Source organism: Galeopterus variegatus, unplaced genomic scaffold (assembly GCF_000696425.1).
Source record: "Galeopterus variegatus unplaced genomic scaffold, G_variegatus-3.0.2 Scaffold3348, whole genome shotgun sequence".
Lineage (NCBI taxonomy): Eukaryota > Metazoa > Chordata > Mammalia > Dermoptera > Cynocephalidae > Galeopterus > Galeopterus variegatus.
Genome location: NW_007729459.1, coordinates 45,392 through 61,722, shown reverse-complemented (window position 1 = coordinate 61,722; position 16,331 = coordinate 45,392). Strand labels below are relative to the sequence as shown.

General features: G+C 38.1%; 1 protein-coding gene across 1 annotated transcript in view; it reads left to right on the top strand.

Annotated features, from left to right (window-relative positions):
- TARBP1 (TAR (HIV-1) RNA binding protein 1) overlaps positions 1–16,331 on the top strand; it is a 62,015-nt gene that overhangs the window by 5,311 nt on the left and 40,373 nt on the right. The window contains exons 2-10 of the mRNA XM_008584726.1: positions 1,537–1,606; positions 3,782–3,930; positions 5,063–5,115; positions 7,070–7,167; positions 9,276–9,411; positions 10,555–10,651; positions 11,810–11,899; positions 13,663–13,801; positions 15,631–15,727. Coding sequence (XP_008582948.1) covers positions 1,537–1,606; positions 3,782–3,930; positions 5,063–5,115; positions 7,070–7,167; positions 9,276–9,411; positions 10,555–10,651; positions 11,810–11,899; positions 13,663–13,801; positions 15,631–15,727 — 929 coding nt within the window. The remainder of the gene's footprint in view (positions 1–1,536; positions 1,607–3,781; positions 3,931–5,062; positions 5,116–7,069; positions 7,168–9,275; positions 9,412–10,554; positions 10,652–11,809; positions 11,900–13,662; positions 13,802–15,630; positions 15,728–16,331) is intronic.

Sequence of the window (16,331 nt, the reverse complement as noted above, 5' to 3'; positions counted from 1 at the left end):
CCGGCTCAGATCAGGCAGGCCAGCCATCTCTGCTTGGCACGGCTCCTCACTGAGATGTGCCACTTGCTTACCTTGACACGGGGCACCCCGGGGCCTGTGGACCAGCTTTCAATCCCACTCTCCCCACGGATCTCTGAGAGGGCTGGTAGCGTGGGGAGCCCCCAGCCAGCGTCAGGAGGGCAGGGAAGAGGAGCCCGCCCAGATCATCTCTCCACCACACCCTGGGCCTCGGCCCCAGGTAAACTCCCTGTTTCTGGGAGGCAGATATCATCTCTGTGGGCCTCTGTATGGAAGAACCCCTAACTGATTTCTGGTTGGGAGAGGGGAGCCTGGAGCGCTCTGGAGCTGCATTGAAGCTGCCGGAGAGCACTCCCAGAGGGCGCCGCAGGCGACCCGTGCTGGGGGGAGTCAAAGAGCAACTGTGTGCTGTGGGACCCTCCCCCGAGGAAAAATAAAATTTGGAAGAAAAATAAAAAGACAGCAGAGTTTGATCAACTTAGAGCTGAATATTCATCAGCTGGTGTAAAATAATAATAATAATAAAATAGAATGTAAATTGTTTCAGGAAATTAAAGAATATTTTTGGTCGACTTATATGATCATTCAAAAAATCTAATCTTATTTGATCCTCTTGAACTTTAAACATTTATCAGAATCACCCAGATGGCTTGTTATAAAGTATAAGTTTCTGGGTCCCTCCTCCAGACTTTCTGACTCTAGGTCTGGGATGGGGCCTGGAAGTTCGAAATTTTTGCAAGTTCCCAGGTGATGCCTATGCTGCTTTTCTGGGAACCACACTGTGAGAACCCCTGGTGTGGGGATTCCCAGTCTGTAAGTAGCGGACCACTCAGGGGCCAGCCATCTGTAGTAATTGTGAAGTGTCAGTCCAAATGTGCACCAGGCATGAAATAATTACTCATGTATGCTAAATATGTATAGATGTGAGGGTGATGAATAAAGAGAAAGCATTCCTAAATTTAAATAAGCTTTTATGGTTTTCTTTAATCAGTAGTAGATGCATGAGGCCCCCTACTGTTTATTTAGAAATTCAGATTTACCTATATTTTGAAGGATATATAAATTAAACTCTAGCAAAGGTGTTTACATCATAGTCCAAGAAGCATGAAGAACACCGAACTCTGAACTGGCTCTATTTCTAAATGTGTGACCTTAGACAGCTTGGGTGACTGGAGAGAATATTTCATTATTTTTTCCTCTTTGTGATGTATTGGTGTCATCAGCCCTACCTACTTCCTGGGACAGCTGAGGATAACATGATGTAATTTATGATATTCACTATAGAAATGTAAGCATTACTGTAACTGTATTCTAGGTTATATTTAGAAGCTTTGCCACATTCAGACTTACATACCCGAATCATACCATGATTCAAAAACTGGAAGAATCAGCCTCCTTCTGCATATTGTTTACATAGGGGTAAAAACAGAAGAGCTCCTGTTATACAAATAGATGAAAACTCCCTTACGTTTTTAAAGGTGCATTTTCATTTCATATTTTTTTTGCTCTTATTTTTAGATACATCTTATAAAGCCAGTTTTACCAAAACTAAACAATCTGTTTGAATATGCAGTGTCAAAGGAAAATGGTAATGATTACTTTTATTTTGATTTTTTTTTTCTTTATAACATTTATAGTTCCCCCCCTCCCCCGGTTTTGTAACTAATACTTATTCATTGTAGAGAATTTGGGAAAACTATTAAAGTGTAAGGAAGAAAAATAGGAATCATCTTGTAATGCCGCCACTGAGAGTAACTTCTGATAACATTCCAGATACACACCTTCTGAATCGCAGCGTTCATAATTGTTTGCCTCACTCAGCGTTACAGCCATATCTGTTTACCCATATCTTTAAGTAGTCTTTAAGGACATCATTTTAAATGGCTGCAGAGTTTTCTGTTCTGTAGAGGTATGGTTCATTTTTTAAACTTCTGATTATGGAAAATTTCAAACATCACAGATGGAAAAGAAGGATGAACCCCTGCACCGCTCCGGCAGCGAGTCACAGCGGGCCAGCCTTGTTTCTAATATGATATGTAACCTCTCCTAGATGACCTCGAAGCACATCCCTAGGCATCACATCATTTCATCTGTAAATATTTCAGTATATATCTTTAAAAGATAAGGTCTTTTTGGTTTTTTAACGATGGTGCATTCTCCACTTTTAATTATAGCTCTTTGGTATGAATATGTATTTGAACTGCTTTCCAACATTCTTTTTATCTTAATATATCTTTTTCAATGTTTGTTAGAGTTACTTTTTTGGGGGTTCAAATTGCTCTGTACCTCACACTTCTTAGGAAGAGCAAATTCCAAGATATAATTTTAAATATAGTTTTGAAGCCTTTAATCACTACTGTATTATGGGAGCCTTTTACGAGAGATAAAATAAAGCTGGAACTTCCTAAAATTATTTTGTGAAATTAAGCTTAGGTCAGTGAAATAGCCAACATGTTCTGTATTCATATGAATGATAAGATGCTGCACTACTGTGTTTACACATGAGAATTAACCTAGGTAAATAGGTTTAGTGCCTACTCTAGATAATTACAGCTTTAATAGTTTGACCCCTTAGAAATGAGCTCTATTGAGCTGTTTGCTGTAGTTTTCTGATACACTGGGAATTTTCACACACCGTAAGTATCTATTGTCCCACCTGGGGCTAGAATTTAATTGAATCCTGTTGTGACTTCACTTATGCATTTACTATTAAAATGATGCTCTTATTATCACATTTTGCCCAAAGCACTTGGCAAACAAAATCCAATAGCAGTAACTGATTTTGAAAAATTACCACCGCCAAAGAGTTGAATAAGCATCTTGGTGTAAATTACAAATAATGGACCAATTTATCTATAAAATCATGAGTTGAAAATGCTGAATACTTTTTTTTCTGATAGGATTAAATGATATTTCAAAAGAGAAAAAAATCTCTCTAAGGTACACATTTATTCCATTTTTTATTTGCTCTCTCATTTATGTATTTGCTTAATAGATATTTACTGAGTGTCCTGTGCATGCTGAGCACTGGGGATAAAGTGGAGAGCCAGATGCAGAATTTTTCACTTGGTTTTTGTGTTTTCCATGAAAAAATAGTTTTGATTATAAGTTGTGTGAAGGGAACAGACAAGGGACTGAAATGGAGTATACAGGAGTGGGATGGACAGGGAAGGCTTAGGATTACATCTAAACTCAGAGTTCCAGGCCCAGGAAGCACCTGCTGCCCAGCCCTGAGATGGGGGCAGCTCTGGGGGCAGCTCCGGGGGGCAGACCACAAGGACCAGAGGGGTGTGCGGAGGAGGGGATGAGTTTGGAGCAGTAAGGCCAGTTCATGCCTTGCTCAGATTTTATTCTAAGTGATGGGAAGCCACTTGAGGGTTTTAAGCTGAGTGACAGTTTCAGATTTCTGTGTGAGAAATAGGTTGAAGTACGCTGAGAGAAGAATTAGTTGAAATCCCCCCAAAATCTAAAGTTCCATCCCACGCACATGGGGTGATGTCTAATTTTCGTACACTGTGGCAGCTATAACATTCGTTTGCAGTCTTTCTAAATGAAACCGTCTAAATACAGAATACTAAATACCAGTGTTATTTTCGTTATTCAGTAAACCTCCTTGGGTGTAATTAAAAACAAATTCACTTTTGTAAGGTTACAGTGAAGTGAATGCAGTTGTCTGTGCGTGTCTGTATTTATGAGCATTTAGTCCATGTGCAGAGACGTGGAATAGGAATCGAGTGTTAACACTGGATGTTTATTTCTGCAGGATGTTGGCTCTTCCACCCGTCCTGGCATTTGTGTATTTATAAGAGAATGTTTGAAAGTGAAAATAAAATCCTGACCAAAGAAGGTGTTATCCACTTTTTGGAGTTGTATGAAACAAAGGTTCTTCCATTTTCACCAGAATTTTCCGAGGTAACGACAGACTGTTGTGTTCCTTGTCCCCTTGGTTAAAAGACAAGAGGTGAAGCATTTGTTGTACCGAACATGATCTCCAAAAAAATGCACTGCGACTCTGTATCAGCAGGTGACATTTGATAGAGTTGTGTACAACAAATTGTGTTTTTCTAAGCCTAATTCTCCTATTTGGAAAAAGCTTGTGTCATTTGTCGACACCAAATGGTACACCTGCCTGCGTCATTACCGTTGTGAAAAAGGAGTTCTGTGGTGTCCGTATGCTAAACAGCATGAGTCCAGAGTGTTGAGTCGGTGGTATAGAAGCTTTGGTTACACTGTTCTCACAGTTCTAAGTTGCAGAATTGCTGTCACTTGTCCAGTGGTGCTCCTCCCCTGCTCTGAGTCAATGGTTTACTGTTATCTACTTATTAAGCATAGATCGCCTTCTGAGCTGTATTTATTAGAATCTGTGCCTGCGTTTGTCAGGAACCATACAAAGCAAAGAGACCGAGAATTATAGCTGATTTTAAGTTCTCTGTTATACTGCCATAGGAGTCACATGATCTATGAATCACATGATCACTTCCTTAGGTAGAGTAACTTACCTCTCATTTAGAGGTTACCTAAGTCAGTTTTTCAGTCTGAATACCTGCTACAGTATTTTGATAATGCGTCATTTTTCTACAATGTCCTATCCTGCCTGTGCTTCATGTAAGCTTGCTTTTTTGATCAGTGTCTGATAATATTTTTGGAGCATAGTTTTTTCCCCTTTATGTTCAGGGGAAAAATTTTCTCTTTATGGTCAGGGGCTTAAATTTTCTCTTGAGTATCTTTTTGTTTTTCCTGTTACTGTCTATATTTTTCCAGCATGTGTTTCTTCCTCAGATTCTTTTCTTCCTTCGTAACATGAACTGTCCTCTTAGTATGCCACAAGTTGTTTTCAGGTGGGAAAATTCTGTAATTTTGTCGTTCTGGTCAAATGAAGATATCCCCAAGACCATCACTGAATTAACCTGTGGTGTAGGAGACCAGCTTTTCTTACAGCAGCTCTTCTGCAGCCTTGTGAAGGATGTACGACCAGGGCAAGCTGACTTCTCAAAACTGGAGTTACAACTTAATATCGATTACGTATCTTTTTTTTTTCCTTTAGTTTATTACCGGACCACTAATGGATGCACTTTCAGAGAGCTCTCTGTACTGCAGGTAAGTGAACATGTTACTTAGCAGTAATGCAGTGCCATGTATTTGATATATACATTTGATGTTATGAAACATGACCTGATTGTTTAATGCATTTGGTATGTAATATATGTTGTCTGGTAGACTGTCATCGTTTTCTTATCATGTAGTCCCTTTCATATTTGGTATTCTTCTTGCCTCTTACTATTTGTATCGATTTGCCTCCTGTCTTGTTTCATTTCCTCCCTCAAGCCCCTCCATACTTGGGCTTTTTGGAGACTTCACCTTATATTCTCTCTCTTCCCCCGATTCCTGCTTTCTCCCCTCCTGGAAATTGTAGTGACTTTGGTTAATCAACACTTTAAACTTTTGTTCCTTTTTCTTTTAATATTTTTTTTTTTGACTTAAGCTTCAGACGTATAGAAATGTCGTGAGAGGAGTACAAAGAATTGCCATGTGCTGTTTTCATATTCCCCAAATGCTAATGTTTTGCCAGATTTGCCTCATTGTTGCTTTTCTCCGTGTGTGCATGTGTGCGTGCGTGTGCGTGCGTGTGTGTGTGTGTGTGTGTGTATGTACACATACACATCTCTTTCTTAGCTCTACTGACCAGACTTACCCATCTGTATCTGTTTGTGTGTGTTCTTCGGTCCACCCATCTCTCCGTATTAAAAACCATGAATTCACGCCAATAATCCAATTTCAGTCTAATACCGCAGGGTTTATTCTAATCTTTTTCCTTTCCAGATCTGACAGTGGCTGCCATTAGTTATAATATATCTACTTATATTTGCCACTTTTATCTTTTGAAAAGGTTTACAGTGAGAAGAGTTTGTCCGTATTCTGCCTTAGCCTTGTTTTTTTGAGCATTATCTATACTCTTGATTCTAATCTTTTTCCTTTCCAGATCTGACAGTGGCTGCCATTAGTTATAATATATCTACTTATTTGCCACTTTTATCTTTTGAAAAGGTTTACAGTGAGAAGAGTTTGTCCGTATTCTGCCTTAGCCTCGTTTTTTTGAGCATTATCTATACTCTTGATTTATAGCTTCAAAAATTTCCCCTGCTTTTGAAATTATGTTGTTCTTCTAATATTAATTAACTAAATTTATAGTTGTGAGTCTTCTGTCTGGTATGCCTCTAAACAGAAAAAGATAAATACCCCACCCCCTGCAGCTTTCTTTAAAATGTTTTAATTAGTCTGTGCCAAGTTATATTAATATTTAGTTTTGTTTAATAAATATTAAGAGAGCATAGCAATGCTCGATTTGCCAATTATTTTTAGTTTTCAAATAACGCATTACTATTGAATAGTTTTTTGAAACAATTAGACAGCTGGAGAGCAGTAAAACCAATGAAAAAATCTTGGTGCTTTCTAAAAGAGTTAACAAACACATTTGTTATAAACTACCTTCAGTTTTCTAGCACTCTAATGTGTTCAATTAACAGATAATGTTCCTGGCAGAAGCATATAGCAGGAAAACATGACTTTAGTAGATGTGAACAAGGAAATGCTCTTGCAAAAATAATTTATTACTAATATATGTCTTTGCTATGAATGTGCTTTCTTTTATTTTAGACCTAAAGATTTAAAGTCATTGGATTATATGTTGGAAACAATAAAATATAATTTAAAATGATAATTTAGGCCGTTATTTTTCATGATACTATTTAGCAAGATTCATATTGTGTAAGTGTGAGAGAAAGTGTCATAAAAAGGAAATCCATGCGTACTTAGTATAGTAGGTTATTAATTCATGTCCATTTTCCTACAAGATCCTGATAACCAGAAAGATTCTCAGAATTTTACTGAAAAATAAAATGCAGTCAAAAAAAAAGACAAAAAATAAAATGCAGGTTCAGAAAAAGAAGATTATCTGATAGTTTTATTGTTGAAAGACTTTTGGGCTATAGTCCATTTACACTGCTTTCATAAATAGATTTTAAAAATTTGTTTCCTCCCTCTTTGCCAACAGGAACCCAGGCCAGCTTATAGGAAGTGGTTCTCCATTGGGATTGAAATTACAGAAGTTTTTAGTCACCTATGTTTCTCTTCTTCCCGAAGAAATAAAGAGTATGTGTCCATAAAGTTTTCTAAAAAGTTTATTAGCTTGAACATTTTTTATTTTTAGCGTATTTGTTATAAGCACCATCGTATGACTGTTATAATCAGTATTTTCAAAGTATTTTTCTTTTTCCAGTATATGTACAGTTACTCCACTTTCTGAATCCTTTTTGTACTCCCACCTTTGTTATTTATGAAGTGACTCTGTGAGCATCCCTAATCTGAAAATCCAAAATGTTCTGGTAAGCCTTTCCTTTGAGCATCATATTGGCGCACAAAAAGTTTTGTATTTTGGAATATTTTGGATTTTGGATTTTTGGATCAGGGATGCTCAACCTGTAATATCTATTCAAAAGTCAGGGAAAATATGGTCTGTAAATCATGACTTTAAATTTATAGAAAATTGATTGTTTTGACTATTTTTTTAAAAAGAATTAGTTACTGGAGAAGATAACGTACCTGTCAGAGCCATTCCTTAGTTTGCTAGGATTCAGAAGTTTAAGCTTCTGTCCAACAGTATGGGGATTAATTTGTTGACCACGTTGGTACATCTGTGCCATAGCACGGGGGAGTGAGACGGAAGAGGCCAGCGCTTCCTGAACTTTGAGTGCCTGATGGCTGTGACTTAGGGCCAGGCACATCTCGCTCACTTGGCAAATGTGTGGAGTGGATGTGAGGCAGATGCCTGGCCATTGCCGTCTTCCTGGTGTTGTGAGTGAGGTGTAAAAGATGTGATTTATTGAGCTTATTAAGAGCAGGCAGAGGAGAGAGCAATTAAAATGTTTACTAGCAGTTCTTAGTGATTTTTTCAGTCTTCAATTTCCAGTGAGCATCTCATGTGTATCTAGTTTTGTGCTAGGTACTTGGGAAGATATAGAATACCTGTAATACCCTTTTAGGAGCTTCTGAGGATTTCTTGAAAGTCAAAAATGGGCATTTTCATTAACTGCATGACCTGAGGGTCCTTAACGGATCCTCATCAGCAGAGAGGGCAGAATGAAATAACATCCCATCGCATCCAACACAGAAATATAAATGATCGTAATTAGATCCAGGGTGTCAAGAAACAGGCTATCAGAGCTAATGTTGTTTGCAGATACTAGAGGCCAGTCACCATCTATACTTCTGCCTGTTTTCCCATGGCTTCTAACAGTAAAAAATTATCTTTCACCTTAACTTTTTAAAAAGTATAGCTGCATGGTTATCAGAATCTCTGCAATATAATAGAATACTTATCTTGCTAAATAGCAGTGAAATTGTAATAACATTGTTGTTTTTTTTTTTACAGCAGCTTTATTGGCATATAATTTACATACCGTAAAATTCACCCTTTTAAACTCTTATATTCAGTGGTGTTTTTAGTATATTCCCAACATTGTACAACCATTACCACTGTCTAATTCCAGAATATTCCATCACCCCCAAAAGGAACCCTGTGCCCATCAGCAGTCGCTTCCCATTCTCTCCCCCCTGTTCGTGGCAGCTACTTGTCCACGTTCTGTCTCTGTAGGTTTGCATATTGCAAACATTTCATATGAATGTTACCATGTAGCATGTGGCCTTTTATGTCTGGCTTTTGTCACTTAGCATAGTGTTTTCAAGGTTCAACATGTTGCAACATATATCAGCATTTCGTTCCTTTTTGTGGCTGAATAACATTCCATGATAGATACTCCTGATTTTATGTATCCATTCATCAGTTGGTAGACATTTGGATTGTTTCTACTTTTGACCGTCATGAGAAATGCTGCTATGAATATTCATGTACTAGTTTTCATGCAAACACATGCATTCAGTTCGCTTTGGTACATACTTAGATGTGGAATTGCTGGGTCATGTGGTCATTTTGTGTTTACTTTTTGGGGAACTACTGTGTTGCTTTCCACAGTGGCTGCCCTGTTTCACACTCCCACCAGCAGCGTGTGAGGGCTACAGGTTCTCCATGTCCTTCTCAGTACTTGTTATTGTCTGTCCTTTTGATCACGGTGTAGCCCATCCTAATAGATGTGAAACAGTCATGATGGTTTTTAATTTGTATTTCTCTAGTGACTAATGATGTTGAGCCTATTTTCATGTGCTTATTGGCAACAATAATATTTTAAAATTTTTTCTTGCAGGTAGTTTCCTACTAGAGTTTATTCAGAAGATGGCCAGGAGACACTGGTGTGCTGTGCCCATTTTGTTTCTGTCTAGGGCTTTGGCAAGTGTCCCAAGATGTAAGGCCCTGGGTGTAGAAGGGCTTCTTGCTCTCAGGTGATTTGATCTGTGTGTGTTCACATATGGTTATTTTATTTTATTTTTTTTTAAAAGATGACCGGTAAGGGGATCTTACCCCTTGACTTGGTGTTGTCAGCACCACGCTCTCCCAAGTGAGCTAACCGGCCATCCCTATATGGGATCCGAACCCATGGCCTTGGTGTTATCAGCACCGCACTCTCCCGAGTGAGTCACGGGCCGGCCCCAGACATCATTAGTTTTTATTTAAACCACTTTGATTTCATTCAAACCAAGAATATCTGGGTCCTTAGGCAATGGATTCAGGAGGGAACACAGCAAGTTTTCATTCTGCCCCACTGTGGAGAAACAGCGATCGGCTCATTCTCTCCCACTGTCTCTCCAAGCACCAGAGAACTGAAGCCAACAGCATGGACCAGAGAGAATCAAAGCCGGCGTACGTGATGCTTTGGCACTTGCAGGCTCACCTGCTGGCATCGTAAACATCTAACCCCAGCCCTTAGAGATTAAAAAAAAAATACAAATAAAAATACAGTGGGTGAACAGATTCCAGTGGGTCTCAGGTTCCAGTGCCCACCTGGTCCCGCAGACACAGTGCTGTGCACAGGTCTAGTTCAGGTCTGCTTGAGCCACGTGGCCCTGCCGCCAGAGGCGTGGCGTGAGAATATGTGAAGCTCTGGCTTAAAAGTCTGCAAGTGCCTCTGAGTTGTTCCTACAGAATTAATAAGGTGAACAAATGCCTGAGGGCGTCTTGGGGACACTTTCCTCACTTCTCTTTCAGTTAGTTACAGAGGATATGGCTAAATGAACTTCAGATTGTTGCTTCCAGATAGAGAGGGAGGACATAGAAGGACACAAAACTCCTTTCCAGGTGACAATGCCAGCCGATCTGTCTACTCTCGACTGAGAATTAAACCTTGCTGTGACAAAGAAAAAAAAAAAAAGCATCTTCATTTATAGTCTTATTTTTAAAAGATATTTGTTTCATATTAAAATTGAGCTCTACTAGAGGCCATCATGGAAAGTGATGGCTTTGAAATTCTACTGACAGTGACTTTCTTCCTTAGAACTTGTAGGTGTTGTAAGTCAGCTTGTCAGTAATTATAAATGACCAGAATTGTCTTTGGGTGTATGGAAATGCGTTTTGTGTTTTGATGTCAGGGATGTCATTCAGTGTACCATGATCACACACCAGATCCTACTGAGAGGGGCAGCCCAGTGCTACCTTCTTCAAACAGCAATGAATTTGGTGGATGTGGTAAGTTTTTTTGATACTGTCGTATACAATCCTAGTGAGTGGGTATGCAAAAGTTAGTTAACACAGCAGGCCTGTGCTGCTGCCACTAGAAGAAGGGCTTGCTTATGAGGTTGGCCCTTGGCTGGCATCTGGGAAGGATTTACACTATACTAAATGATAAGAGTGGCCCACTGGGCTGAAAGTGTTTGTATAGACAGTATGGTTTGTGCAGAGCACCTGCCTGCCTTCTGGGATCTGGAATTTCAGTGTGATGAGGCAGGGGTGCCTGTAAAAGCCCCGGGCACTGAGCCTCTAGCAAGCCTGCCTGGCAGACAACGTTTCCAAGTGTTCTCGCAGCTGGTGGCTGGGAGCCAGTCACGTCCTGCCGACTCCTTGGGAGAGGGCTCTGGACTTGTACCTTGTTTCCTCCATACTTTCCTCTATTCTTCCAGTGTATTGATGTTTGGGAGTATCTGCTGGCTTTATTTTGTGCTTTCTACAGGGCCCCAGTAAAAGCTATTGCTTAGAACAGAGGTCAGCACACTCTCTCTGTGAAGAGCCAGATAGTGAATACTTTTTAGGCTTTGCCGGCCATGTGGTGGTCTCTGTTGTGACTTCTGAACTCTTCCACTGAAGCCAAAAGCAGCCATAGACATTTATAAATAAATGGGCACAGCTGTGTTCCCACAAGCCTTTATCTGCTAAACAGGCTGTGAGTAGGTTTGCCAACCGCTGGCCTGGAGCAAGGTATCTTAATTCAAGATGTGCAACCTGAAGGGAATGAAAGGCCTAGGTGGTGGTTTTTTTTTTTTTTTTCAGAAAACTTTTGAATAAAGAAAACCACTTTGAAAAAAATCACTTTTTGATTGAAAGTAATTTCTTATTATAGAATGATCTCTTTTTTTTTAATGATTGTAACTGTCTTTGCTCAAGATAGTAACCTCAGCTGTAAGGAAAATAGATTTTAAAAATAATCTTTCATGTTATATAATGAAAGATTGCAACTGAAATCTTCATTTTAAAAGTCGAGTAATATGTTCTTTTCAAAATACAGCTTTCTTTTAACTAATAATATTCTGTTTTAAATAGTATACATAGTTGCTGCCACAGTGATTTTATTTTATTCAATCAAACATATTAAGGTGAGTAACGTTTTCAAAACCCCCTTACCCTGCGCAGGAGAAAGTGTCACTTTCAGATGTCTCGGCTTTTCTCATGTCTTTGAGACAAGAGGAGTCCTTGGGACGAGGGACTTTATTGTGGACAGAGGTGAGATTGAAAATAATTTAATAAGTCTTTGAAAAACTTAATAGAAATGAGAAAATGCACATAGAAAGCTTCAGATTAGGCTCAGTTCAGAGGAATATAAAGAACGGAAAGAAAACTGTGTAGTTAAAAGATAAATACTGGCTGACCTTACTGTTAGATTGCGTTTTAATATCTGACTTGGTTAAAAAACCTGCACAGAACTGCTGTCCTGTGTTAAGTGAACTGCCCGTTCACTGGTGTCTGTGGGGTATCAGTTTTATTCTTGACCAATTCATTAATTCAGTCATTCAACAGTTTCATCTTTGGTCAAGTGATGTGTTATTCTTTCTTGTCCTTATATGTGATTTTGGATGACCTTAATGGATTCATAATTATTTTCTTCACATTTAAACTAATTTATTGAATTTGTGTATTAAGAGAGAGAATATAAAAAAGTAATTCAGGACATATTTACATTTTAAAATGAAAAATTTACAATTACATGTGATCGAAGATTAATTGTGAAATTCTTTGCTTTATTTTTGTGTATTAAGAGAGAGAATATAAAAAAGTAATTCAGGACATATTTACATTTTAAAATGAAAAATGTACAATTACATGTGATCGAAGATTAATTGTGAAATTCTTTGCTTTATTTTTGTCAGTCTTCTAAGATGTAATGGAGAAAGTCTAGGACAGTATTTCTCTTTTAAATTAATACATTTTGATATGTACACATGATAGAAAATAAACTTGTGAGGAGAGTAGGAACTTTAATTATAACTTATATTTCGAATTCTACATTCAAAAATAAAAGCTCTTGTTTTAGTATATGAACCTAGAAGCAGTTTTAATTTAAGCTTGTAATTTGTTTTACATAATGTGTTTTCACAGAGATGTTCTTTAGAACAACTTATCAAAATGTGCATTTTATATTAGACTTTAGAAATTCTTGTCTGTTGGGCTGGCCCGTGGCTCACTCGGGAGAGTGTGGTGCTGATAACACCAAGGCCACGGGTTTGGATCCCATATCGGGATGGCCGGTTAGCTCACTGGGTGAGCGTGGTGCTGACAACACCAAGTCAAGGGTTAAGATCCCCTTACTGGTCATCTTTAAAAAAAAAAAAAAAAACAGAAATTCTTGTCTGTTAATGAAATCTATAAAATTCTTTGAGGCAGATTAGAAAACAAACGTACATATCTGTGTATATCTATATATTTATACAAATATACACATATACATACATATATACATATATACACTTTTTTTTTCTGTATGTACTGTGGATCTCAGTCATGACAATAAGTGGTTATTTGTTGTACTCACTGTTTTAAATTCAGTTTATTGTGGATGAAAGAAAACTGGCCTAGGGAAATTAGAAACCCTCTTTGTTCATTTCTGGGTGAGCGTGGTGCTGACAACACCAAGTCAAGGGTTAAGATCCCCTTACTGGTCATCTTTAAAAAAAAAAAAAAAAACAGAAATTCTTGTCTGTTAATGAAATCTATAAAATTCTTTGAGGCAGATTAGAAAACAAACGTACATATCTGTGTATATCTATATATTTATACAAATATACACATATACATACATATATACATATATACACTTTTTTTTTCTGTATGTACTGTGGATCTCAGTCATGACAATAAATGGTTATTTGTTGTACTCACTGTTTTAAATTCAGTTTATTGTGGATGAAAGAAAACTGGCCTAGGGAAATTAGAAACCCTCTTTGTTCATTCGGTTTGTAAAATGAAGTAATAACTACCTTCTTTTCCAGCTCTGTGACTGGTTACGTGTAAATGAAAGCTATTTTAGGCAGTCCTCAAATTGTACCTCTGTTGGACTTCATGAAACATCTTTAAATGCTTATGTGAAGAACCTAGTTCAGGAATATGTTAAGTCACCTGCTTGGGAAAGTAAGTCTGAAATCATTTTTATGGATCAATACAACCAAAATATTTTTGAAGAACTTTTGACTAGTTTTTTAGATCAGGATTTAGGCCTAACCCAATGAGTGATGATTTCCTTATGTCAAACTTGTATTTCAGACAAATAATATAACAGAATATAAAGATATTGTTTCCTAACTTGTCCCTTATCTGTTCTAAGACTTGAGATTTTAAGCTATTTTATATGTTTCAAGAAGCTAATAAGTTGCCTGAGTAGGAACTGGACACAAATGAATGAATTCATTCACTCCATAGTTACTGAGTCCTTGTGAGCGAGATATTATAGATGTGTTTTTGGAGCCTTAGTGGAAGTATGTGTCAGCAACTTGGTTCATCTTTTTTTGTTGTTTTGTTTTCAAAGTGTTACGTTTAATATGAACTGATTATGAGGAACAATTTTAGAGAAAAATTATGTTTGAGAGGATGATTTTGTTAGTCCTTTCTTTTCACCAGGTCTTTGCAGAGATCCCTTCTCTAAGGACATGTGTAAGACCGCACGAGGGAAGAACTCTTAGCAGATTCATTAATTAGGATTCTTTTTACATTTCTAATGCTTCCTCTTCATTACAGTCATTAGTCATAATTTGGGAAATTACAGCTTTCAATTTAACATGTCTTAAATTTCCCAGCTTTGTCTCAGACCAAGTCATTGTCATCTAGTGATTTCTCTAATCTGATCATAGAATAGGTCTTACATGATCAGATAATTATCTTTCCAAAATACATGAGTTTATCCTTCTGGAACATTTCTCTTTTTTGTTTCATTCCCTCTATTGTCTAGTAAATTTTCTGTGCTGTTACATGGAAGACTCTTTTGTAAGGCCTATACAAGTAAATAAATTTTAGTCCCTACTAAAGTAAATACAGCCTGGGGATCCAACCCAGGTCCGAGGCCCCATAGCCTTTGTGTCCTTGTGTATTCCATCCCCGTTCTGGTTACACTTCGGGGCAGTCTTGTCTCTCAGCTGAGCTAGTGGAGGTCCTCCTTACCTGGTTACCTGACATCTCGTCTTGCTTCTCCTACAGTCTCTTTTCCACATTGTACCTAGAGAAATATTTTCAAAACACAAATTTCTGTTGTGCACATTTCCCCTCCCCTTCTTTGTGTACACGTCCATCAGCCCTTAGTGACTTTGTCTTCAGGGCACAGACGTGGCCCACAAACTTTCCTGTCTCTCCCCACCTGTTTCTGTCACGTCGTCTCTGGCCATTCCCTCTCACGTAGTGTACACACAGGCATCCTTCTATGTCCTGGAGTGCAGTGTGTCTTGTCCTGCCAGAGGACCCATGACATGCTCTTCCTTTGGTCTGGATGGTTCTTGTCCCCTTCCCTGATCTCATTCCTTCTCAGCCATCATGCTGAGACTGTCATTTCTTCAGGGAAATGTCCCCTCGCTCCCCGATGTGGGTGTGTCTTTCTGATGGACCCTCCAGTAGCTCCACCCGCCCTGCTTGAGTCCTCACTGCACTTACAGCATTACAGCTGTGTGCTTATTCTCTGGTCCATGCTTTTCTCCCATACTGCTGTGCATCCTGTGAGCGTAGGGGGCCCTGTGTCTGTGGCCCCCGGCCTGGGCACAGCTCCAGCAGGCAGACAGGATTTTGTTCCTCTTCCAGTACCAGATGTGTGATCATGTGCCCTGCCGGGGGGTGTTCTACTGTATTTCATCTCAGCTGTGTTTCTCTAGTGGTTTAATATTGGCCAGGCATAATCACTTAGCTGTGTTGTTTTGAAGTATCATTTTTGAAGGATTTTTTTAATGCTTCGTAAACCTTACCTATTGTTCCTAAAGCAGGAGAAAACTGCGTCATGCCGGATTGGTTTGAAGCCAAGCTTATTGCTTTGATGGTCTTGCTGGCAGTGGATGTGGAAGGAATGAAGACTCAATATAGGTAATTATTTCTGTAATTGAAAAGAAAGCTTATTTTAAGCAAAGGCCAGTCAGATGTGTATTCAGACTTTTCAGTAATTGGTATAGAGTTGATCACAAGATATTAACGGAGGAACTAGAACTTTGTAAATAATACTAAAGAATTGTTTAAAGTTAACAGTAAATAAATAGGAATAAGGGCATATTGATTTCTCTTAGGTTGGCAAATTAAATGTTAAACTAAATTTAACAATGTAATGTTAAATTGGAGAAGGTTAAAAAAAAAAACCTATCTATAATAATCACTGGTTTTATATCAGTATTAGGAGAATGGGTTTTAAGATCCTATCATAAGATGAGGTAAAAAAAAAAAAATTCTGGATATGACCTCTTTGTAAAATGTGTATTTAAGAAAAGAAAAGGTAATAAATATAAAACAATTTTGTTTATATATTGAGAATGGGACCGGACCAATTCTCACTAGATTATATATGTGGCAATAAGCAGCTTCATTATGTAGATGAGGTAGTATATTTGCATAATATACAGTTAATTAGATTTACATCAAATCAAAGTTTTAGTACTAAAGTTGGTCATAACAGTTTTTCATAAATCCTTAGTTTTTT